At 37.8% G+C, this 26873-nt stretch overlaps 1 protein-coding gene across 4 annotated transcripts in view; it reads left to right on the forward strand.

Moving 5' to 3' along the window:
* The window catches only part of RIC8B (RIC8 guanine nucleotide exchange factor B), a 106411-nt gene that overhangs the window by 70179 nt on the left and 9359 nt on the right, over window positions 1–26873 (forward strand). For 2 of the 4 annotated variants that reach the window (XM_019808358.2, XM_034643625.1), the window contains 3 exons: window positions 3409–3553; window positions 12890–13034; window positions 20379–20498. In XM_019808358.2, the coding sequence (XP_019663917.1) occupies window positions 3409–3553; window positions 12890–13034; window positions 20379–20498 (410 nt within the window). The remainder of the gene's footprint in view (window positions 1–3408; window positions 3554–12889; window positions 13035–20378; window positions 20499–26873) is intronic. The other 2 variants (XM_019808360.2, XM_034643626.1) reach the window with 1 other exon arrangement.

Consider the following 26873-nt stretch of genomic DNA (forward strand, 5'->3'; position numbering starts at 1 on the left):
AAGACACACAAAAATCAAGTTTCCTTCTGAGAAAGATGCAGTCTAAACCATGAAGATTAAGAGAGGCAGAATGTAAAGTAACAGATGATTAATTCTGGTAATAGTATAAATGGAACAATGGCTAATTAATTATTACACCCTATAGTTAATACCTGATTAAATCCAACTCATGCATACCCAAAGGAAATTGGTCTAAAGTATTTAGGCAGGTAGAAAGAGAACAGATGGTAGAAATTACTGACCCAGGTTGGGTTAGTCTGGAGAGGCTTACAGAAGAGACGAGATTCTGTGGATTTGAAAGAGGAAATGGACAAGATTTGTCAAAAAAAAGAAATGAAAAAATTTGTTGGAGGGTAATATTTGGAAGGAAATAGAATGAGTCCATACAAATGCGATTTGGGAGTGATATATAAGAATAAAAGCAACAAACTTCTATTTTAAAAAAACTTGTTTTTAAGAAACCCTAAACATAGCTAACAAAATTTTGGGGTGATGACCTTTGTGAATAGATTCTTTACTCTGGAACAATAGGCACATACTACATGAAATTAGATCTCTCATTCTTCAATACAGTCAGTATATAGAGAGTATATATAGTTTTATATGGATAAAACTCAGTATGATTGGCTGAATCAAATAATAAGGATTTACTGTGCAATAACTTTGTGCTTATAGAGCACAGAAATCATGGTGCTCTGCCCTATTAGAAATATTGAAATATGGGGACGCCTGGGTGGCTCAGTCGATTAAACATCTGCTTTTGGCTTGGGTCATGATCCCAGGGTCCTGGGATCGAGTCCCATATCAGGCCCCCTGCTCGGCAGGGAGTTTGCTTTCTCCTTCTGCCTGCCGCTCTCTCTCCCTCTCTCTTGACAAATAAATAAGTTTAAAAAATCTTTTAAGAAAAAAGAAAAATATTTAAATATGGCTTCTGTAAACACTTTGGGTAGATTATTCAATTTTCTGAGATTTAGTTGCCATTTCTGTTCACAGCACCCCCAATACCTCCTGATACATGGTAGGCACTCAATATAAAAAGAGAGGAAAGAAGTCAGTTGAATGGATTAAATAAAATGACATACACATGAAGGGTCTGGCACAGTAATTATTATTGGACTTCATTTTTATCCTCATTTCCTTTCATAGTGCCTAGCTTATAGAAGGCACTTTTAAAAAGATATTTGAGGGGCGCCTGCTGGCTCAGTCAGTAGAGCATACGACTCTTGATCTCGGGGTTCTAAATTCGAGCCCCACGGTGGGTGTAGAGATTACTTAAAATCTTTTAAAAAAAGATATTTGAGGGGCGTCTGGGGAGTGCAGTCGTTAAACGTCTGCCTTCGGCTCAGGGCATGATCCCGGCGTTATGGGATCGAGCCCCACATCAGGCTCCTCCGCTGGGAGCCTGCCTTCTTCCTCTCCCACTCCCCCTGCTTGTGTTCCCTCTCTGGCTGGCTGTCTGTCTCTCTGTCAAATAAATAAATAAAATCTTTAAAAAAAAAGATATTTGAATTAATCCATTCTTCCTTCAATCAATAAGTTTTTTTAAACACCTATAATATGCCATGCACTGAGAGCAGTAAACAAAACAAAGAAATCTCTGCCCCCATGGCACTGACTCTTGTGGAAGAAGGCCAACAGTAAAGAAATATATACTGTATCAGGTGGTGATGAGTGCTGTGAGGAAGATTAAAGCAGTGGGGGGGGGGTGGTGCACAAAAAAGAGAAGTCATATAGGGTGGACAAGGTTAGTCATATAGGGTGTCAGGAAATACCTTTCTATAAGTAGCATCTGAACACAGACCTGAAGTAAGGGAATGAGCCACCCAAGTTTCTAGAGAAAGAGTTTCTGGGCAGAGGTAGGAGCAAATGCAAAGACCATGAGAAAGGAAAGTGGGTGGTGTGTGTAAGGAGTTCCATGGAGGTCTGTGCAGCTGTAGCAGTGTCGGCCAGGAGTAACAGTAGAGATGAAGTTAGAAAAATAGCAGGAAGCTGGATTATGTGAAACCTAAGGGAGTGGTAAGGACATTGTTTTTCACTGTAAGATGAGAAGCCCTAGGAACTGGAGGACTTTGAGAACAGGAATACATGATCTGACTTTCAGATGATCCCTAGCTGTTTTGTAGAGGATAAATCATAGAAGGACCAGGATGGAAGCAGAGACCACTGGGAGATTGTGGTAATAACCAGTTCAGGTGAGACACATAGGTAACCTGGATTTGAAATATTAGAGGGGGTAGTGAGAAGTGGCTGGATTATGGATATATTTCAGAGGTAGAAACAATATAATTTGCTGGTGGATTGGATATGGGGTGTGAAAGAGAAAAGGCTATTTCCAAGGTGTTTGTACTAAACAGTTGGAAAAATAGACTTACCATTTAATGAGATGGAAAACTAAGAAGGAACAGCTTTGGTGGGAGCATCAAGAGTTCTGTTTAGGACATGCTAAATTTGAGAGGCCAATAAAAGTCTGGGAGTCAGTAAAGAAATCAAGATAGAAATATAATTTAGGGAGTACTCAGTATATAGAAACCATATAATGCCAATAAAACTGGATGAGATCACCGTAGATTAAGTGAAACTAGTGAAAAATATTGCCCAAGAGCTCAACCCTTGAATATTCCAATACTTAGAAACAAGAGGAGAAAGAATTGGCAGAAGAGGCTGAATGAAGCAACCAGTTGAGATAGGAGGAGGCCCTGAAGAGGGAGGCGTCTGGGTGGATGAATAGGTGAGTGAGTAAGCAAAAAAAGACAAACCAAGAAGTATCCTAAGCCCTCTGCAGATCAGTCGATAAAATAGGGACGATAGTGTTCTTACTACCTCCGCTGCAAGGTTACTGTGGAGACTGATTAGAGAGAATGTATGTATATCCTCTATTACAGCAACTAGCACCTAGAAAGTATTCAATAATTAATAGCCATTTTTTATTATAAAATAAAACAAGAAGACCTAAGTACAGATATTTTTTAGTCAGTACCGAAAATGCTGCAGGAATTACAAGAAGGGGAAAATCAGTAGGAGTCAGAGTATTACGGAAGGCCCCGTGGAAGAAGGAGAAACTTGACCCTGACTTTAAAATGGATTTTGATAGAGGAAGGCAAAGGCATTCCAGATGCTTTGATGATTAAAAACTCAAATGAATTAGAGTATTTCTTGGTGGTTCAGTGAAGAGATGTTTTTCTTCAAATGAAATTTCATTACAAGCATGAAATCATTTGAGAGTTTTTTTGTTTTGTTTTGTTTTGTTTTGTTTTGTTTGGAAGCAAACCTATTTAGTTTTTAAAAGCTTTTTCCACTCTTAACAAAACTGAGCTCATAGACATTATAAGACTGACCAGTTGCATGGTACCACCCTCACTTACTCTAGTACCCCAGCACTGATGATGGTTTTTGCATTTCTGCCATTAGGTTTTACCACCATTGAGGGATGTGACAAATCGACCTGAAGTTGGCTCAACTGTGAGAAATAAGCTGGTGCGCCTCATGACACATGTTGACCTTGGAGTCAAGCAAATTGCTGCTGAATTCCTTTTTGTCCTTTGCAAAGAGAGAGGTAGGTTAAACTCTCTTTGCTCTCTACTTTTCTATTTTTTCAGAGGGAATTTGAGAAATATTTCTGTTAATAGTGGTCGCCTCATTCCACTCTTTTCTGGGCTTACTCCTACCTTCTATTTGAGTGCCTGAGGAGATATTAAAAATTAATAATTTAAAAACTTTTTCTGTATGCTTCTGAATTCATTGAGATGTGCAAACACACTCACATAAACTTTGCCTTCTGTATCCTTAACCCACACTTCTTAATCTTGATGAGTTAGGACCTGGAGTCATTATGAAAAATCTGCTTAAGTAATTCAGGTGCTACTAATTTTTTTTTAAAGATTTTATTTTTATAAGTAATCTTAGTGTGGAGTTTGAACTCACAACCCTGAGATCAGAGTCGCACATTCTACCAACTGAGCCAGCCAGGTCCCCCGAGGTGCTACTATTTTGATAAGCAGACACAGGCCTGGGTTAGTTCCCCTTTTTAATTCCCCCAGAATTAAAGCTATAGGAGTCTTGGTTTCATCACTAAGTTATTTTATCAATAAATAATTATTCAACGTGAGCTACGTAACATACTATGGAAATGAAGAAAGGAAGATGGAATGTGCAAAAAATGCCTCAGATACACCCCTTACCCTTGAGATAGGATAAGATAGAAATTTTAAAATAATTATACTAATGTAATAAACACCATTCTATAAGTATATATAAAGTGATTGTCTTCCAAGGTAACGTCTAACAATTTCAAATATTTCTTAAAATTATGTGGGCTATTAGCTCTGCCAAAGGAAGTTCGTCAAACAAGGAACTTTAAGATATCCAGATATTTTTACTTATTTCTTTCCTTAGCTCCCAGTTTTATAAATGTACTGGTATAAAAATCCCATCCAAGCAGATTTTATATTCCACTTTTTTAAAGTACCTCAGTTTTGTGAGATATAATTTGGAGGTAGAAAACTCAGTTCTCTCAAAATCTTAAGTTAGTTTCTTTTTTCTAACCCAGCTTTATTGAGGTATAATTGACAAGTAAAGTTGTATATATTTAAAGTATATTATACAACATGATGATTTGGTACATATATACATTGTGAAATGATTAACACAGGCTAATTAAGACATCTGCCACCTCATATAGTTACTTTTTGTTTGTGTGTGTGTGTGTGGTGAGAATGCTTAAGGCTTACTCTTAGCAAATTTCAAGTGTAAAATACTATTAACTGTAGTCACTATGCTGTACATTGGATCCTCAGAACTTATAACTGAAGGCTTATAGCATTTGATCAACATTTCCTCATTTCCCCATCCTCAACCACCATTCTACTCTCTGCTTCTAGGAGTTTAATTTTTTTTTTTTTTTAAGATTCTGCGTATTAGTGAGATCAGACAGTATTTGTCTTTCTCTGGCTTATTCTCTTAGCATAATGTTCTCCAGGTTCATCCTTGTTGTCACAAATAGCAGGATTTCATTCTCTGTCATGGCTGAAATAAATAAATAAATACACACATACACATAGGCACACATCTCCTTTATCCATTCATCTGTCAGTCGACACTTTGCTTTTTTCCATATCTTGGCTATTGTGAATAATGCTGCAGCAAACATGGGAGTGTAGATATCTCTTGGGGATAATGATTTCATTCGCTTCAGATAGGTACCCAAAAGTGTGATTGCTGGATCATATGGCAGTTGTTTCTAATTTTTTGAGTAGCCTCTGTACTGTTTTCCATAGTAGCTGTGTCAATTTGCATTCCCACCAGTGTTGTGTAAGGGTTCCCTTTTTGCCACGTCCTTGCCAACACTTACCATCTCTTACCTTTTTAGTAAAAGCCATCCTAACAGGTATGAGGTGATCTCTCATTATAGTTTTGATTTGTATTTTCTTAATGATTAGTGATGTTGAACAGCTTTTCACAAAAATACCTGTTGGCCATTTATATGTCTTTTTTGGAAAAATGTCTTTATAGGCTTTTTGTCCATTTTTAAATAGAATTATTTGGGGTCTTTGCTATTGAGTTGTATCCATTGAATTCTTAAACTTTATTTCTGACTTTATCTTTAGTTCCTGTTAAGATGGTATATTAACAACATAATTTGATCAATATAATAATGATGATAATAAACACAACTATTATGTATGGGGTATCATATTCCAAACATTCTATGCCGTAATCTCATTTAATTCTCACAAGGACCCTCCAGTGTCATAAGTGAGTTAACCTGGCACTTTCAGTAATTTATTCAAGGTCACACAGTTACTTGAGGGCTAAAGTCCAAATTTGAGTCCTCTTTCTATTCTTCCACATTTCCTCTTACAGTAATTTTCTTCAACTGTTCTCACATGTGCTCTTTTAAACAATTCAATTCTTTCATGACTTTGAAAAAAGATTGATGTAGCATCTTGGAATTAAGTGACTGGTATAGTGCCTTGTATATGGTAATCTGTAAATACTGGCTGAATTGAATCAGTTTTTCCAAGATCAGAAATGAGCTGTTTTTTAAAGTGTAATTATGTATGTATACATAAATCTAAATCACACATTTGTATCTATCAGTCAAAAGAGGTTTATCAAAATATACACTAACATTTTATCCATTGTTACCTCAGAGTAGTAGGATGACTGGTGACTTTTTTTTAGTTCTGTGTATTTTATAATTTTTCTACAATGAGCATGCATTTCTTGTTTCCTTTTTTAATTTTTTTAAAGAGGAAAACTAAAGTTTATTTCTTCTATAATTACATATCTAAATATATAAATTACATATCTAAATATAATCACCTTACATTTAATGTGTTAGTGTGATAGGAAATATGGTATATGCATTTCTAAATGAATTTGTTGTTTTTCATTTGAAAGGATTAGCTTTTTCGCTCTTACTCTACTCAAGGTTTTATAGTCCTGACTTTGAGCCCAAAGCCAACCCATATTAGCAAAATTGTATCATTTTCATTTGACCTTTAACAAATCTTTTTATACTCATTGACTTTTCCTTCCAATTTGATTTTAAGTTTAGTAGATGTATTCTTCTGGTATAAAAATTTACCCATTCAACAAAAAACTTTTGAGCTAGAGCCAGGGAATACAGAGGTATAAAGATAAACAAGGTCTCTGATCTCCTACTACTTACTTTCTTATCAAGGGTTACAAACTCACATGCCTACAAGTGCCAGGCTGGTAATAAAAATGGACTGGACATAAGATGATAAATGAAAACTGACACTTAAGTCATTGCTGGGAAGGCGGTGAGTTGGGAGTAGGGGGACAAGGGGATGGTGTGGGACTGGAGAGAGGACATTGCTGCTACTTAGCTCCAACTGATAGTTACCATGAAGGAACATAAGGCCAATGTTACCAAATCTTGCAGATTTTTCAGGAGAAGCCAGGACTCTGAATTTTTACATAAAATCTCCCAGTTTTAAAATGCTGTCGACTAATTCTAATTTAAAACCATCTGGCCAGGGGTGCCTGGGTGGCGCAGTCGTTAAGCGTCTGCCTTCGGCTCAGGGCGTGATCCCAGAGTCCTGGGATTGAGCCCCACATCAGGCTCCTCCGCTGGGAGCCTGCTTCTTCCTCTCCTGCTCCCCATGCTTGTGTTCCCTCTCTCGCTGGCTGTCTCTGTATGTCAAATTAATAAATAAAATCTTTAAAAATAAATAAATAAATAAATAAAAATAAAACCATCTGGCCAAAAAAAAAAAAGTTTGTAGTCTACATTCAACTTGTAAGTCATCAGATTTTGGAATTAGGGTTAGGTTTGGAGGCAAGCTATATTAAAATGAGATAAATTTCAAATAATTCATTAGTGTTGAACTTTCCTCTTAAGAATGTTCAAAGCTAAGTTTGAAGGTGAAAGTACCATGATCAAGGCTCAAAAATCACACCACTAAGTGGAAATAGCAAGCAGCAATCAAAATTGGGTTAGGAACCCAGAGACTAAATTAAGAATGAAAATTGAAATGGCACGAGATACAAAGGGCAAAATTTCATGGCAGACTTGACACAGAAAGAGTCATCCAAGTGTCTTAAATATCCATCTGTGCCAGGCTAAAACTTTATCCCCAATGGACAGTGGCCCACAGGTTAACTTGTGCTCATGCCTACCAACTTCTGTTGAGCCAAATTTAAACTTGTGTTACCTGCTCAGCAAATTGTATACTTTCTCCAGGGGGCCTAAAGAGAGGCCTTACATCATCTAATAAAAGAAAATAATTTATAATACAAACTTCCCCCTGTTAGCACATTCATTCATTCCCATCATGTGCTAGGCATTGTGGCTGGGGATGAATCACACAGAGAAATAAGGCTGGAACACCCTCAGATATAGCCCCACAACTGCAAGCTCGTTTTCGTCTCCTTCATTTCAGTCTCCGAGGAAGGAATGTCTGTTTAGCTTGAAGCTAAAGTCTCCTTTCCTGCTGATCTTTTCTCTTCATCTTCTTGGAAAGTATTTACCCTCTATTGTTTTGGTTTTTAACTGTCCCTATGTGTTTTCCTCAACCTATATACATCTCCATGTCACTGTCCTTCACATCTTAGCATCTTGAAAGATTAATCTGGTTTTCCTCTTAGTATCCTTACTACCTTCTCAGGTTTCAACTTGCTGCAAGTTGCGCTTTCCACTGCCATTCCCTACCTCCCAAATCCCACTGGAAGTGCTCTTCATAAGCTCACTAGGTAACTGATGTTCAAAAGCAATGGATATTTTTTGGCCTTTATCTATTATTGACCACTCTCCATCTCTGTGCTACCAAACACCCCTAGATTTCCTCTGACCTTTCTTTTCAGTCTTACTTGACAACTGTCTTTGCCTACACTTAAGCACCAATGTTCCCTAGAGTTCTCGTCTGACCCGTTCTCACTTTGCATTGCTTCCTGAGTAATCTCATCCCCTCCCTTGGCTTCTGCTTCAGCCTACTTGCTGGAGATTCCCAAATCTGTGTATCTCTTAATAAACTGTTTAAATAGTCGTAGTCCCCTGTTTCTGGTCAGGTTTTCTTCAGTCTGTCTTCCACATGGCTAACAGAGGGATTCTTCTAAGATACAGTCTTGTCATTACCACCTTGTAAAACTTTCAGTGACTCCCTGATTTACCTGGTAAAATCCAAATTAGATACCTTCAAGGCCTGCCTCTATATTCTAAATTCAATTTACTATTATCATATACTTTCTGCTTAGTCATGCTAAATTGTTTATTCTTGCCTGATTATACTGTACCATTTCTTGGCATTATCTCCATGACTTGGCAGATGCTGTTCCCTTTGCCTGGAAGATCAGCTTAAGTTATCTTCTGTGTGAAGACTCGTCTGATCATGGAGGCAGAGTTAATCATTCTCTCTTCCTTGCACCATTTTTACTTCCGTTTTTAGTGCTTTTGACACTTGCTATGTTCTCTCAGTTAATGTCTAGAATGCCAGTTCAACAAATTGAGTTTCTTTAGGTCAGAGATCATGTCTTCTTCATCTTTGGATCTTTAGTTTTAACAAATTACCTTACAGGTGGTTATAAAAAAGTAAACATTTCTGCTGTCTGAATGCAGTGTAGTGAATATATGGTCTTGTGGATCTCTCCATACAAAGTAATAATCAGTACACTATAAGAGAGGAATGTGCCAGGTATTGTGACAGCCTGAAAGAGGGAACGATTGGGTAGTGTGGACACAGAGAAAGTCTTTGCAGAGAAATGGGAAATAGCCTCGGTATTTATAATAGAGACTAGTTCAAGATGTGAAGAATCCACGATATGCAGGAATAAGAGATGAGTTTGGAAAAGGTGGCAGAGGCCAGAAAATAAAGAATCCATAAAAAAAGGGGGGGGGCTAAACTTTATGGCAGATCTTAAAGGTTTCGTTGAGGAAGATGATAACACAGTTTTGCTTTATAAAGATCTGTGAGGCAGTTGTATGGAACAAGAAAGAGAGGGATGTGAGGTTGGAAATAGGAAGACTAGATAGAGGAAACTGCTAGTGTAAAATTCCTAAAGGTTGCATTATTTGGAAGGAAAAGGAACATAAAGCCTGCTCTACATAACAGAGAAAGGGGAATGGTCTCTGGGTAGAATCTGGCTCTGCCATTCTTCCTCCTTGGTAAACAGCAGAACCTCTTTGTTTTCATGATAGAGTGTGATAAACCCACATTTGTGTAAGCAGTGATATCATTACCACCAGTGCACATCTAACTGCAGGGAGCTACTGTGGTTGTTTTCCTCTGTTCATAGTGCCCTCAAGCGTCTTGATAAAATGGTGAAATATTTTTTGCAGCTTTCTGACTGAATGCTTGTCTCATTTCTGTAGCAGTTTTTACCTAACTGCACGGTTGATTACTGGGACAAAAAAAATAAATATTTTTATATTGTTTTTAAGGGCCACCCAGAAAACCTTTCCTTGCCTTAGCAACTCACTTTAACATCCAAATTCAGTCCATTTTCCTTTTACTACCTTCCCAGTACTGAATAGGATATTGTACAATGTATTTGAAAATAGCTAAAAAGTAGCTCAAAACACTCCACCAAATAATGTCAATCAGAACTTCACAAAGAAAGTGTTTCTCACTGTGAAGATTTCATAGTCCATTTGTCTCCCTATCCCAACACCCATTTTTTAAGTATTTTATCCTATTAACAGAAGTTCATTTGATTTTAAAACTATTGCCTATAGCCTTATCTGTTTTGAATGCAAGGTGTGCTTTGAATAGCCTTTGTAACCCAAACTGTCACAGATCTTTTGTTCCCATGAATGACCAGTAAGCATTATTTTCATAAAGGTGCTAGGTGTTTTGGGGCACCTGAGTGGCTCAGTCAGTTAAGTGACTGCCTTTGGCTCAGGTCATGATCTCAGAGTCCTGGGATCGAGCCCCAGGGTCAGGCTCCCTGCTCAGCGGGGAGTCTGCTTCTCCCTCTCCCTCTGCCTCTCCCCCGCTTGTGCTCATGCTCGTTTTCTCTCTCAAATAAATAAATAAAATCTTTTAAAAAAAAAAGTGCTAGGTGTTTTTTACTATTAACTAGCTTCCAGGAGGATTGTCTGCGTAACAAAGCAGATTATTTAATGTTCTCTTTACTTCTTTTTAACCTATCCTGTCCTTTCATGAACTCTGCATTCTTAAACTACTTTAACGTTTAGCTATTGTAGATGATTATTTGTTTTTTATGTCTTTTTTATTGTTATTTTTTAAGTATATTCATATCTCAACTTAGACTTTTACAATTTTAGTGAATTTTTTCCCTGGAACTACTAAACCTCTTTGTTAAAAAATAAGGCACTTAGGGGCGCCTGGGTGGCACAGAGGTTAAGCATCTGCCTTCGGCTCAGGGCGTGATCCCAGGATTATGGGATCGAGCCCCACATCAGGCTCCTCTGCTGTGAGCCTGCTTCTTCCTCTCCCACTCCCCCTGCTTGTGTTCCCTCTCTCGCTGGCTGTCTCTATCTCTGTCAAATAAATAAGTAAATTTAGAAAAAAAAAAATAAGGCACTTAGAGCATCAGTGCTGTGTGGGTTCAGATTTATCATCTCCAGCTCACTGACTTTCTGTCTGACCGTGTCATTAAAGTCATGTCTGACCTCCATGAATATTAAGAATATCTGTATGCACTGGATATTCACTTCCCTAATTATCCAATAAAAATTCATTAATTTATCTAAACCATTCCAGTCTTGCAGAGGCACTGAGAGCAAGAGGGAGCGTATTCAGATTTATTCCAAGGGCTTGCAAATTATACCACCACGATCCCTCATTAAATTCTAATATGATTCTATCTAGCATCCACTGAGAATTATTATCAAAGAGACAACTGTTACCAATAGGTTTTAAGGTAGAAAATGGTTGAAAGAGAATAAACTTTTATCTCCTTACATTATTAACCCACATTTCCTTTTGCACAGATGTCACCAGTTTACTATATCCTTTGAAAGTACGACTTCCTTTTGTCCCCAAAGTACCTATTTTCAGTGTCAAGGAAGGTACCCTCTAGTTCAAGTACTTGAAAACTTAAATGAACAACTCTGTCCTGGACTATTCATCCTGTCCATGCCCTTTAATGATTTCATACTCTGATCACATATATCCCCTTTCCTTACCCTCCTGTTTCCCTATCTGCGGCCCCTTTCAGACCCCAAAGTCATTTTAATTGCCTTTCTCTGAATCTTCTCCAGCTTTATTCTGTCATTTTTGAGGTAAGTGGTCTGAATTGCAATAGTATTTCAGATGTAGGCTTTACTAAAACTTTATACGTGAATAAGATAGTGTTAGGTTTGTTTCCTATAGTTGTTAGAATTACATTTTATTGAGAGCCTTAAATAAAATTTTTATCTTTAGATTGAATATTTTAGTGTTTACCTTGAAACTGTACCTGAAGAAAAGAAAGTGCTCTTAAATAAGGCTAATGACTGTTTAGCATCTTCCTTAAAGGTTCTTATAAATCACATACACACAGAATTCCTACACTTCAGGGTTCCCCTGCAAAAGTTTTATGTGTCCGCTCATCTTAGAGTTATCACTTTGCACTGATGACAAGGTAATACTGACCTGCACCAAATGGTTCATTGGGCTGTTGCTGCTGTTGTTGACTAAGAGAAGGCTAACATGCTCGGTTTACCTAATATTACCAGGGAAAAAGAAAGAGTATTCACTTTGTGCCAGGTACTTTTCTAAGCGCTTTGCATGTATTAACCTGTGAAGTAGATTATTATTCCAGTTCTCCAGATTAGAAAAAGTGGGGTACAGAGCTGTAAGATAACTTGCCCAAGCCAACCAGCTAGTAAGTGGTAGAGCCATTAATAGAAGCCAGCTGGTTAACTCCCGGACCTGCCTTCTCAGTGGGTGTCATGCGCTTATGTACTGTTGCTGACTTTCTTGAAAAAGTAGTAATTTAGCTATCCTTTTTGCAAACATCCTTAAGTTTTGTGATTTCTGGTACTCTTTCCCTACCATTCCTATAAAGGGTACAAGAAAAATTTTAGATAATGACTGTGTTGGTAAAATTCCAATCTGGGTTTCATTAATTCTAGTTTCTAGTCATCGTTTCTCTAAAACTGGATAAAAAGCTTTGTGACCAGAAACCTAAAACACCACCCTTACCAACGGCCCTGTGGTCACAGAGGCTCCACTCCTGCCACAAAGTATATTCCAAACAGCTCCGCTTGAATTTCTGATACCTGAAAAAGGCTTTTGGTCCTCAGAGCATGTAGGAGAATTTGTAGGTAGTTCAGTATAACCTCTACCACACTTTAAAAACCTCTCAATTTTAAGGTTTACTGCTGTGGTATATATCTCCAAACTTCCCTGTGCTCGTAAATAGTCGATAATGACAGTAAGCACCCAAGGATTCCTGTCTAAAAACCTCTTCTGTTTTGCAGTGGATAGCCTGCTGAAATACACTGGCTATGGGAATGCTGCAGGACTCTTGGCGGCCAGGGGCCTCTTGGCTGGAGGAAGAGGAGATAATTGGTACTCAGAGGACGAGGACACAGACACTGAAGAATACAAAAATGCAAAACCAAAGTATAGTATCAAGTTTATTTTCACCTAACTATGCCTGTGCCTTTGATTTGGTTATTTGCCTTTCACTTCCTTCGTCTCTCATTTTCCTAGTGTTTCTTTTCTTTTGTGGATTTGTAAGCTTCTCATTTAAAAGTGTTTTTAGAGGCAATTTCATAGCTAGTGGCTTAAAAGTGACTTCAAGTGATGGAGGAAGGATAATATTGCAAGAAATATTCTGCTGCATGCTCATTATCCTCTCTTAAGTACGTGGAGAGATGGTATTTATATATATATATATAGCGTCATATACTTAAAAAGTATCATTGCCCATTTTTTGCTTTCTTTTCCATAAGGTTGAGATTTTATAAGGTGTAACCAAGACCAAGCATTTAAGTTGGTTATGCTTCGGTCTTTCTCAGAAATCTAAACGTAGGTTCCATGAATTCTGATCTTCCCTCTTGCATAAAAGCCATTATGAATCAATAAAATGGTACATTACTAGCAAAAGAAAAGAAGCGTAGCTGCACAGTAAATTTTAATCAAACACTTGGGTAATAATCTTTTAACAGATGTTTTATTGCAATGAGTAGGCAAATCAGAGACTTTATCAAGTCTTCCCTGAATCAGTGCTTAGAAATCACAGACACTAATTCTTCTCTTATCCCAAAACAGACTACCTCTACTTCCTTGTTTCCTCCCCATCCTTGTCATTCCCTTCTTAACCCCCCATCCCAGGTAAATTTCTTAGTTCCACTTATTAGAAGTTATTTGAGCTCAATTTTATGCTTTCCATTACTGAATGTTAAAAGGGTATGCCCTTCCCTTTTGGCATTATCAATGATATTGACATGCTAGGTTTTCTACTGACAGTTTCTAGAATATAATGAGGAACATGTGGTAGTTGATAGGATAGAAAATAATGTTCTTCAAAATTAGGCTTTTTTTTTTTAAAGGATTGTGCCCTGTTAACATGAAAGTACTGGGTTATCAGAAGGTAAAAGCAAAGATCATCCCTTAATTAGACAAGACCTATATGGCCTGTATTCCTTGGCAAATCAGGCCTGAGTAGGTAACATTACTTTCAGTATCCAGTTCAGCCTCAGCAGGATCTTGTAGTGTGTCCTAGAAAAAAAAAGACTTTTGGGGAAAAAAAGCTAGCAGTGACTCTAAGCAGTACATTCTTAAGACTGCTACCGTTTAGATGTTGTAAATCGGGCATCTCTATCATGTAACTGAAACTTAGATAGAGGAATCTTACTTTAACCTTTCCCCAATTATAGAAGTCATCATTCTAAATTAGTCTTGCTAGCTCTTGATTTTTCTATTCCATAAACTATATTTTCATATCAGTTTAATATTTTCTCTCTCTCCATTTGAGACATTAAAGTATACTTTCATATTTTTAAATGAAAGTAGAAGTTATATTAGGCATTCATTGTGTCCCATGTTATGTGGACAAACTTAAAAAAAACCTCTTTATTACTCACAGATGGTAGATGTCATTATATCTCAGTGTGTATTGTTGATTTTGTTTGGTAGATGACTTCTGCCAAAAGTAATGATCACGTATCTTACAAGCACCCGAATGCTACTATAACAAGAAACTGCTTGGAGAAAATGTAAGAACGCTGGGTCTCTCCTAATAGAATGGGAAATAGAAATGTGTCAGATTATGAAAGTGATGTTAGATTTCAGGAAAGCGCCTTCTGTTTAAATCAAGGACCATGAGGTTTGGTATTGTTATTGTCTTGGCTAGGAAGATCCTCTACTTAGACCTTATTACATCTCTAGTTGGAGTCTTCTTGAGCCCTTGAACCTGGCCTGTACTGTTCATAGGAATGGTGTGTTAGTGTGGTCAGAATAGTCACCATTGTGAAGTCTTGTTGTGTTTCTTAACATCACTCGTGACAAGTATAAATATGTGTTTCTCACATAGCATTACATCTTTCCCCTTCAGATAGATTTGCATCTGTTTTTTTTTTTTTCTTACATCTTCCCCCTTTTAGGTGAAACACTAGTGGGATGTTGGTTAATTTAAAATACTTATTCATGGGGTGCTTGGCTGTCTCAGTTGGTGGAGCATGGGACTCTTGATCTCAGGGTTGTGAGTTCAAGCCCCACATTGGGTGTGGAGCCTACTTAAAAAAAAATGAAATGCTTATTCAAATGGTCCTTGTGGAAGTGGTGGTAAACAAAGTACTTTGCAAGCAAGAGAACCCTTTGTGCTTTGGGGAGTGATCTACAGCACTCAAAGAACTTTTTCCCTACAAATTATGAAAACTTTTTACCAATCTAGTCAAGCTTATAAACTCAGCCTCTGAAAGGATTGCTTTCTACCCTACCCTCTGATTACCCTTCACTGATTAGTGTTCTCAAGATCACAGTATGCTTTTCTTATGATGCATTTATTTGCAACAGTTGCTAGTATTGTCAGAAGCAGAGAAATTACTCTTTATCCAGTTGGCTCTAGCCCTGTTGTCAAAAATGTAAGTGGATTCTGATTGATGCACCAAGGTAACCTGTAATCCTTTAGTGGAATCTGAAACCAACAATTGTGTGGAGCTGACATTCAGGCTATGGGAGACCGTAATTTCACAACAATCTTTTTTGTGTCAAAGTAAGTGTATTTAATGGACTGGAAATGGCTTTCTGCAATTAGCCAAGATATACTCATAGAATCAAGTTACATACCACACAGGTTTTCAGTGTAAGTCTAGCCATATTTGTTAAGTTTTCAGGTAAACTTTGGTCCTGTATCAAAGAGAAAAATTTCTAAATTCTAACTTTTATACCAATTTCTTTTGTGCCTCTGAGCATGGAGGCCCCTTGCCTATACAGGTGGTACAGTATAACTGACTAATGTGGCTTTGTACACCATTCCAAACATCAATTGAAAGATGTGTACCTGAGGACATTTGGCTCATTTTAGCCCAGTGGCTTTTAGGCTGGGTATATAGCAGTTTAGGGGTCCAAAGAGGTATCTTTAAAGGGCTGCTAAACAGAGGGCAGAAGGAGGGGATGGCCAAGGTGGGCAGAACTCTAGGATACCTCCTTATATTCTTAATACGCTACACTAGTTCATAATCACATAGAGAAGCTTAAAATCATTGTACTAAGCAACTCAGGGGCGTTTCCTTCTTGGCTCTATTTCTCTCGGGAGTAGCTGCGGCTGCAGCTGTATAATTTCTCCAGCATGAGACAAGAGACTTTTTTATCTTTGTCAAGATTTTGTTTTGTTGCTTTAAGTCCCGTTGTAATTGTTACCATATATTGAAGCTATACCAAAAAAATTTTTAATATTTCTTGAAGTAAATCAACAAGGATATAGTAAATTTCCACTCTGTTCTTTTTATTGTTTTGTTGGGGGGCAAGCGTTCTGGGGAGTTTTTCCTGGAAAGACATTTCTAGCCTTATTTGCATAGACCCTCTCCTTTCCCACACCACCTCCCCCTGTCCTGGCTCTGGGTTCACAAATGCCTTTTCCTGAAAACCCTGATCTCTTTCCTAGAAGTTGCAAATTGTCCACCCATAGGCTTGACTTAGCCCAGTTAGGTTCTGCTTGGCTTACCTCATGTTGCATTCATTGGTTATTTAGTTTTGTGTTTTTATTTTCTGTTTTACATAGTACTTCTTAATCACTTGCCAACATTTAGAGTTCAGATATTTCAGAAGGAAATTTGGGTTTCTAACTTCTTTTGAGTAAGTTCTAATAACATGAAGCCTGCATTTTCACACGGCAGGCAACTGGCTGATGGAGTTGAGTGGTGGCAGTGGTCCCCAACATACCAGGCATAAGCTCCTCTGGTTTAACAGTGGATCCTTCTCATTCATCTTATCTTACCTGCTTATTAGCCCCTGTAGACATTTGCCCCTATAGCCCCTTCTTTAACCAGAATGCTTTGAGTAAAATTTAGCCCCCACTTTTTAGAGATTGAAGTTAACTTTAATATAGTTCAGGGAAATTTTAATAGCTCTTTTGTTAAGTGACCTAGTACTGTTGATGTTGGCCAAATGTAGCAACAATTTGAAAAGCAAAAGTCTTGAATATATTATGTAAAAACAAATATATTTCATATGCCCATAACTTTTTATGTCTTAATCCCTTCATCACCAGGCCCAGAACTGTGGTCAGTTCATATAATGACCTTATATAATACAAAGCGCTCGATGATATACTACAAATGAGTTTAAGTAATTCTTGTCACCTAACTGAAAGACATATATAATCATAGAATTGGAGTGCTGGAAAGATGGGGGAGGGGGACAGGATGAAACAAAATCATACTATAAAATTACCCAGTATAGTATCCACCATAGTTAGGGTACCTAAAGCGTCTTAAGACTCGGTCTTAGAACGAGATAAAACTAACCCCAAAATTTCAGTGTCAAGATCCTGAAACCTAGAAAGTTAAGTCGTAAACTATACTATTTGAGGTTCTATAAAGGTGGCCAGTGATTATTTAACTAAAATAATCTATTTTATGAAATCTCACATCATTGTTACAGTGACTATTCGTTTTCTCTTCCTCTCTGGGTAGGGAAACCACAGGAGTCTGGTTTGAAGTGGGAAGCAGGAGGGAAGACAATGTCCCAAGTCTGCCTCCTGACCCCAAGCACATTGGCATTTTTCCTATAAGAGTGGCACAGTTTGGTGCCCCAGCTGTGTTTTCTATGATATTGTGTACATTCTTCTGCGTACTGGGGGCAGGGGGTATTGCATGAGTAAGGGATGGTAAATTCCTACTCTGTAAGAATGAATTTCTGCCTACTGCTTTTATGATCAGTGGGCAAAGGATTTTGTGACTTTAGTAGCTAATTTCAGAGCAAACCATTGAATCATTTTAGCAGCAGAGGACTTGAGGTCAGCTTGTGGAAAATGGACATCATCTCTATTAAGCCCTTAAAGGAACCAAAAAAAGAATCAAATGTGCCCTGATTCAGGAATTCATATCCTGACTTTACAGCGTGGATACCACAGAGCTTACCAGTGTATCCTCCTGACACATTTTTCCCCTGAGGCAAAAGATGGCTAGTGCTAATGTCATTATATTCTAAAACAGTCTGTGGATCTGATTTCTTAAATCATCCCTCCATTGAACTTGAGAAGAGGAGCCTTCTCTCAAGAGACAAATCGAACATGTTTTACATAGTTAATACATCTACCTTCCCTTATACTTTCTTCTAAGGCCTGATTTCCTTTGTCTGCTTGGGAAGTGGTATGTGCCTATAATAAGCACCTTTACTAATTTATTTGTAAGACTCGTTGTTTTTCTGATTTAGCAGGTGGCAGAAAAGAAACCAGTGAAAACGTTCTGTTGTTATAAGCCTAAGCAAATAATAGGTGGGTGGTGGAATTACATTTTCAGTGTGGCATTGGATACATGTTAAAAACGCTGTAGTTCTCTGAAGCCTTGTCTGGGTCCCCTTTGTTCTTGATTTTTGGGAACTATGATGACTCCATTTCAGTGTTTTTGTTAATGACCACTAACTAGAGGCCCTTTTCTCTTCTATTATGAGCACCTAAAAAAAAAAAAGAGGTAATAGTAAACACACAATGAGTGTCTGAAGTTGGCACTCTAGCCCTGTGTGGTTCTTAACCTCATTGTGTATCAGAATCACCAGGAAAATAAAATACATAGATTGAGTTGGTCTCAGGTGAGGCCTAAGCCTTTTCTTTAAAGTTTACCAGGTCATTCTGATGCGCAGCCTTAGCTAAGAATGAGTGACAAGGCTATGAGTTTTCAGGCTATTTCCCCAGAGTTCCTAAAAGTGCCTCAGGGGCAAACTTAAGAGGAAGCAAGTAAGTAGACAAACAGAAGGGGCTTTAGGCCTCCACTCTGCTTGGCCACCCCACACCTCTTCTGCTTGAGCAGTTCCACTTTGTCTCTTTTATACATGGGCTTTCTGTGTAGATTTCATTTGTTTAAAAAAAGGCAGGGGGAAGTGGGTGGTCGATCCACTGCTTTGAAGGGAAAAATTTTTTTAATTATGGCTGTAGACGAAGGTCTTAAGCAAGACTCTTAAAACAGATGTTTTAGATCTGGTTTTTGAGGATGCTGAGCAGAGGATCCTTCCACAAGAATCTGAATATCATGTACCCTCTGAGGAATGTAGAGAAAGAAAAGGAAATCCTTTAGTATTAGATAGTACCTAGTGACCTAGCCCTTTTACTACTCAAACAAGAAATCCCTTGTCAGTAAAGTTAAACTAAAAAAAAAAAAGTTACACTGCCCAAGTCAAAGTCTAAAGCAGGGCTTGCAAGCTAGCCTTCACAGGACCTAACTGATCACAAGGTCTTTATTTTGGCCCACAGGATTCTACCTCCCGCCACTTTAGACTGGCACTGTCCTCGAGTTTACACCCGTCCACAGCACTCCATTTATAGTTTATAGTTGACCAGTTCACTCATTTGCTTATCCTACAGGCTTGGCCACTGAAAGCATTTGTGTTTGTAGACCCTAGAAAGCAATTTATTAGCAATTTGCTGTTTGTTTTTAATGATCAAATGAAATATCCCTGCAAACTGTCCATACTTGGCTGAAACAAAATGCCGTAAGCTCTCGTCTGCCTTTCCAGAAAGACATTTAAGTTATAGATATTTACCAGCCACTGAAGAATTTTCTTTCATCTCCTTTAAAAAAAAATGTGGCTTTCATCTAAGAGGATAGCTTGTTTGGTATTAGAACTTCATACAAAGTCTATGGGACATACACATTTTAAGTACTTTATTATTTACAGAAAGTCAGATGGTGTATACCTGTCTCTTGGTAGACTAGATTTCATTCTCTTTTTTTAAAAATCTAGGTCAGATCAAATCTAATTAAAATTGTTCTTTTGCTTTATCTTTTATTATTTGAACACTCACTGCCTTCTGTGGTCTCACTAATGGACTAATTTCCTGAGATGATAAATCGGCATGCTTTCATTTTCAGATTTCAGCCTCTCTGCCATCATTTTTCCAGTTTTTTTGACACATTTGTTTTATGCTGTATCACAAAATGGATTTCTCCTACTCTGAAATCATTTGTCCCCTTAAATTAATAAACTATGCATCCAAGGATATTTATCCTAACGGCACCAAATTTTATATTTTTAAAAAAGCAGCCATGCCTTTAAAAAAAAAAAAAAAAGTTGGCAAGTCAGCTGTTTTTTTTTAAAGTAAAACTACCACCCATTTCCCAAAGCAAATTAGTAGAAAAAGTAAATTTTTAAAAATTCCTATAGTAGTTCTATACTACAAAATTGCTATTATTGCCAATTTTTGGCTATTATACTCTTTCTTATTATAACTTACAAGTTGGACCAGAAAGTATAGAAAGAGCATAATTTTAAAACATACGGCATAACTTTTTTTTCTTTTTGTAGCATTAATCTTATCACTGGTCATTTAGAGGAACCAATGCCAAACCCCATAGATGAAATGACAGAAGAACAAAAAGAATATGAAGCCATGAAACTTGTCAACATGCTTGATAAACTTTCCAGGTATTGTATTCCCGTCCATTTTCTGCTTGGTTTCTAAAAATGTTCTATTTCTTTGTCTCTCTTACTGAGAGTTATCATGGAACAGCAGCTCTGGAAATCCATGTTAATTGGAACAGGGTGGCCCGGGCAGCAGTAGTTGAGATCTCTCTTGGCTACCATGGTTTTTCTACATGTGCCGCTTCTGGATGTGCATTCTTGAACATGTCAACTCTCAAAGCTAGGACAGTAACTACTAGATCACTGTGATATTTAACCAACTAACCTCCCTGTCTTCAAAAAGATGCTATGAGTTAGGTTCAGTGATTTTGCTGCTTCTTGTATTTTTTTGTTTTAGTCTGTTTTGGTTTTTGTTCCAAATCATTATGCTTTTTTTCCCCCTCATTTTTGATGTGCAAGTTGGCAATTCTGTCTTTTTGGGTTGCTGCTGAAACCAAGAATTCTAAAATGTCATGCACCCAACAGGAAAAAGTGAAAAGGAATAGCTCAAATTAAGGATTTTCTGAAAGCAAGTGCTTGTATTAATTAGGGGTTCTAAAGACAATCTCCCCTTCCCTTCTTGCTTCACACTGCATTCCCTTCCCAAAATAGCCAGTTTTGAAAATACTTAAGTCAAATATATACTAATCAGCAACTAGTCATCTTGGAGAAGTTACTAGAAAATATTAATTCCTTTCACACTTGCCTGAATCGCTCTATTTTCTAGTCATACATTGAGTCACTGTCTCCTTTAAGCCATCTTGAGTGAGTGCTTCTGTGTGTTGGTGGCAGCTGCCACTTAAAGGTGTATTTCTTCTGATGTCTCCATTTTCACAGCAACTATGTAAAGGCTAGTATCCCGCAGTCAGAAGTAGCAACCGGAATCCAGGGAAAGCCAGAAAGCCAACCATTAGAGGGAAAGCTGTAACAAAGAAACAAGAAACAAGTAGAGGTTAAGGCACAGCAGGAGGCTGACTGATTCGGGGAGTGTGACAAGGATGGGGAGACACTGCAGAGTCTGAGGTTTTTCAAATGATGCTGGTAATGTGGTAGTAGTTATATAGAAGTAAACAGCTTCATCATCTAGATCACATCTACAGAGCTAGTATGACTAGAATTCAGTAACTTCCAGCTAGTCCTTTTAAATTTCCATCCTTTCCCATAGAGGTTAGAATCTATAACTAACTGTGCTCACAATCTTCAAATGACCTTTGTTTGCAAATGACATTCTCCATACCTGTATATAGAACTGACATGTTCCTTTACTGAGGGAATTAGAGCCAAAGAGAAGATACTGTAGGCAAACCTACAGGAGGCAGGATAACAAGCTCTGAATGAATATATAAACGTAACATTTGTGCTTGGCTACTTCTGAAAGGATCTGATGTAGCTAATGAGATAGTGATAGAAGGGTAAAAGTTAGGATGAGAACCAACAGAGGCCATCTAGTAGAAGCTGGAGAGGGAAGTGTTAATAAGGACCTATGTGGAGCATATCAGTGTGTTAGGACAATAAACAAATTTCATAAATTTCACTCCAATAATATGAGTTCTTAAAAGAGAACACAGATGCTATTCAACTGCCTGTGTACGCTGAATGAGTAAACTCCAAGCTAGGAAAGTGGGAGATGGGGAAAAGACTGCCTAAAAGAATACAGTGTAATCCAGGTACTTGACTTCCTGAAAGAGATAAGATCATTTTGTAAGGCATCCCTACACAAGGGACAGAAAGTGGTGCTAGGTCCTTCTCCTTTTAATCCCAGGGGAATCCACATATTCTAGAAGCTGCCACCAAATAAATATACAAATATCAATTTTGAAATATCCAAGCTTCCACTTGATTTAGACTATGCCTCAAAGAAGATTGTGTATTCACCCAGAAACACCCAGCAGATGCCCAACGCAATTTGCAGGTGATGCTGACTTTTGCATGTATAAAACAGAGGAAATATGTCTTGTGTTGGCTTTGATGGTACCGATTTTGCCAGTAAAATTGAAGCTAAAGGCAACTTTAAAAATAGTCCTAAATCACAGATTTTTTGCATGACGTGTGGTGGGGTTTTTTTTTTACATTGTCTGCCCTTGTGTGTGTGCTTTCTAACATTTGCTCTCACTAATAATCAATGACAAAACTGTATGGAGATCAGCAGCGGGCATTCCAAAGCGGGAATGCAAAGAATGAAGCCATTCTTTTTGCCTCTTACATGTTTGTCTTAAGTTTCTTCTCTCTTTTCACCGTGGATTTTTGGTTCTTGTATGTTTGAGGCAGAAGAGGTGAGCCAAAGTAGACTAAGTTCAGCGCAATTCAGGGGACTTTAATTAAGCAGCTACTCTGTGCAAGGCACTGTGCTAGGAAGATGAGGGAGATGCAGAGAATTTGACAGTCTCTGCCTTCAGAAGACTCACATTCTAGTGAAGGAAATGGCTATAATCTGTTCTAAAATACAAGGTAGATGGAAATAATGACAAAATAAGGTCTATGTTGAACTGTAAACACCCAGGAAAAGGAGCAGTTCATTCTGTCTGGATGAATCAGGGATGATTTCACAAGGAAGATAGCGTTTGTACTGATTATTGAAGTTTAAAAGGTATTTAATAGATAAGTGGAGAAATGACCATTCATTCCAGGTAGAGGGAAATCTACTCTTGTCGATAAGATAAACCTTTGGTATTCACATACTGCATCTTTCTTCCAAAAAGCTCAGGTTGTTTTCTCGTTATTTGATTAATATAATCTGTTAACAGATTTATAATTGGGGGAAGCAAGACCCAAAGAATTGCCCCAAATATTTCCAAGCTAATGATGTGATAATCCATTTCCTTTTAACAGTTTACAAAACACTTCCATGTACATTCTCTTTCTAGCTTCATAACAGAGTGAGACTAGGAACTTCATTTTCCAGAACTCAAGACCTTTGCTCTGTCCACTGTGCTGTGTCTGTCTGTTAGAGTCAGTGTTTGCCAGAACACTTCCTAATCATCCTCTTCGGCATCATGCTACTGGTTAGTTCCCTCAGCTGTCACTCTGAGGATGTGCTGCATCCCGCCGAGTCTTCATTGTGCTAAGAGTGTACTGTAGCTTTGTCTGATTAACTTTTCTTCTCAAAAATGAAATCATTTTCTCCTGGGCCTGAATTGAAAGGCATGTGAGTAAAGGCTAGGTTGGAGGTGACGTGGCCAATGAATGGACACTAGACACTTCCTTTTTTCCATCCATAGGAGAGCAGATGTGAAGGACCTGCACCAGGATGGTGGTTAGCAACAGTGGCCCGTGCCAAAGCACTTACCAAAGTGATGACTAAGGTTGGTCATGCCAAGTACTGTTACTGAGCCTGGTGTAGGGTATAGACGTTATCCACTACCAAAACTATAAAACCACCAATGCAAAAATTAAAGTTACATTTCCACTTTGCCTCCATGCTGGACATAGCGACTGCTTCAAGGAGCTCCCTACCTTGGCAGCTTTATTGTAGCTGTATTTCCAAGGACACCAGAGAGATTCATGCTCAGACATTTTCTTCCCATTGAATACCAACTGACTTAGTAGTATTCCTAGTGACTGTGTGTGTGTGTGTGTGTGTGTGTGTGTGTGTGTAAGGATTGTATTTGTGACAGATGTAGGTAAGGGGACTGGCAGTGGATCTGGAGGTCTTAAGAGTTTGAAAATCATCTAAACCCTATAAATCCCATCATATCTAGCTAGTACAGTGCCTTGTACCCTGTGGTTCCCCTGATGTGTGATGATGAAATAATGAACACAGCTGATCCCCAAATCTGTAGGCCAGTGTTTTGCTCTATAAAATAGCCTACATGGTTTAAGACTTTATACCTTTGTCAGTTCCATTTCTTGGCCAGATATGATAAAATTCAGGGCTGGAAAGGAATTCCATAAAGGTACTTTGGCCCATGACTGGCTCATTTAAATATTGGGATACATAATTTCTTTGAAGTGATCATTGTAATATATATATCATAAGCCTTAAGGCCTGAGGCATGAAATTAAAAATGTTAAATAAAGCTTTCTATGTGAGAGCAGAGGTGAAAAAGGGGATGAAATTTGCCTCCCTCTCCACCTCCTCTTTCTTTCTCTGAATTGGAAAAAAAATAAGCCCCCGCAACTGAAGTGGGAGATTAAAATGGGGACTGTGTAGTTAAGCAAGCCCAGTGCAGCTAATACAATTGCGTTCCCCTTAGCTACAGCACATAGCTCGTGTATAATAACACAGCCTCGTCCAGAAGAAGGGAGGGAGGATTGATTGGCTTAAGCTTAAACTAACCAAAGGAAATAATATTTCAAGTTTCAGTTTTGTTTTGACTTTCCTAATCCCCTTTAGTTACTTAATTGGAACCAGGCACTGATTGATTAATCTTCTACTGCTTTGCCCTCCCCCCCCCACCCCCCTCCCCAGCCCGGTCACATTTAACAAGGTACATTCCCATTTTGCTTATATATTCTATCAGAATCTAAAATCTACATTTAAATAATTGTTTTCCCGTTTCTTCCTTATCTGTTATCTACACACACACACACACACACACACACACACACACACACGCACGGATATATATTTGCCAGCCATTGTGCAGTATTTGGGACATGGCTTTCTTAATAAATTCAGGTTCCAAATATGGGAATAATTCCCTTTAATCCAGAGATTATTTTTGGACTTACTAAAGCTGGAATGGGCTGACTGAAAAGTAATATGTAATTTTTTTCCCTACAAATAAGTTAACTCTGCTTACAAAAATTTCAGCAACTATGATTACACCCACTTTTATAAGTTAGTCAAGCACATGTTTTTCAGGTATGTTTCAGAAACATCCAATTTTTAAAGCATTATGAGATCTAGTATAGGGATAAAAGTATATCAGAAAATCTTTTAGGTCTGTGCTATCCAATATGGTAACCACAAGCCACATAGGACTACTAAGCACTTGAAATGTGGTTGGTCTGAATTGGGATGTCCCATAAGGGTTAAATACTTGGGCTTTCAAAAACTCAGTGTAAAAAGAGAAATGTAAAGCATCTCAATTGTTTAATACAGATTTTATGTTGAAATGATATTTTTAATATACTGGGTTCGCAAAATATATGAAAATCAGTTTTACCTATCTTTTTCACCATGGCTACTAGAATAGTTAAGATTACATACACGGCTTGCATTTGTAGCTGACATTATATTTATGTGTAGCAGCACTATTCTACATCATTAAAATACACTGTAAGGTTGCCTGGAAGTTCAATTAAGGGAGCTTGGATCCAGTTAAATTAATATACCCTTAAAGTGGCAAGGGAGGATTAATCTGAGAAATCTGATATTGTGTATCTCTAGGTTATGGAGGCCCCTTCCACTGGCTAGACACCTCTAGGCAGGATGTCACGTGACCTTTGTATTGCCTGTTGGTAGTCATTGTCCTTTAACCTCAGTGGTAGGAATGACTACTTTGAGCTCTTAGTTTAAGCACTAGCTGAAATGGCTTCTATCTATTAGAGAAATGTCAAGTAAGAATAATGTCCCCTGGCTGTTTGTGCTCTTAGTTACCCTCCTTCAACTTTTAAGTCTTTCTAATTGGGGAAAGCATGTAAGAACTTCTATTTCTACTGCTTTATTCAATAGTGTCAGTTGGCATGCTGACCTCTTATTAATATTTATTTTGCTTAGTTGGACAACAGGATAGGAAAATCCTGTAGAGAAATTACCAAGAAATAAGAATACCTTTAGTTAAGGATAAAACTAAATTTGATTCTTTAGCACTGTCCCTAACCTCTTTCTACATTTTTTTTAAACCATGCTGTTTAATGTGATGTAGGTAACAAATTTTTAGAAGCTTTGCATGTGATCTTCTAACAGAAATGAGGATAAAAGACTAATATTTATATAGTGCTTTCAAGTTTAAGAAGTGCTTCCATATATATGATCTCCAATGATCGGTGAAGCAGCCCCCTGAATTAGATAAGCAAGGAGGGTTTCACTGAAGAATAAATGGGACCGATCATTTAGTGACTGACCAGGCATCTGGTTAATGATGGTTAATCAGGCATCTGGTTAATGACATAGTAGGGACTCAGTTCTCAGTCTTAACACTCCAGATCTTAACGTTATTTTGAAAGATAACCAACAGCACTCAAAAACGTGTCAGTCTGATTTTAAATAAGATGTTCTAAAATTGAAGTAAATGCAAAGACAGATAGTAAGCATATTTACCTGAGAAAAGAATTAAGATTTGGAAGAAATGTATTCCTCCTTTTTCATTCCATAGTTGAGGTCTTCTCAAAGATCAGGTGAGGGGCTAAAATAAATAATTTATATCAAACACACACCTTTATATGAAGGAAACCAATAAAATTGTTATGACTCTATGTTAATATAAGTCATTTTAATTATTTTAAAAAGAGAAT

Source organism: Ailuropoda melanoleuca, chromosome 15 (assembly GCF_002007445.2).
Source record: "Ailuropoda melanoleuca isolate Jingjing chromosome 15, ASM200744v2, whole genome shotgun sequence".
Classification (NCBI taxonomy): Eukaryota; Metazoa; Chordata; class Mammalia; order Carnivora; family Ursidae; genus Ailuropoda; species Ailuropoda melanoleuca.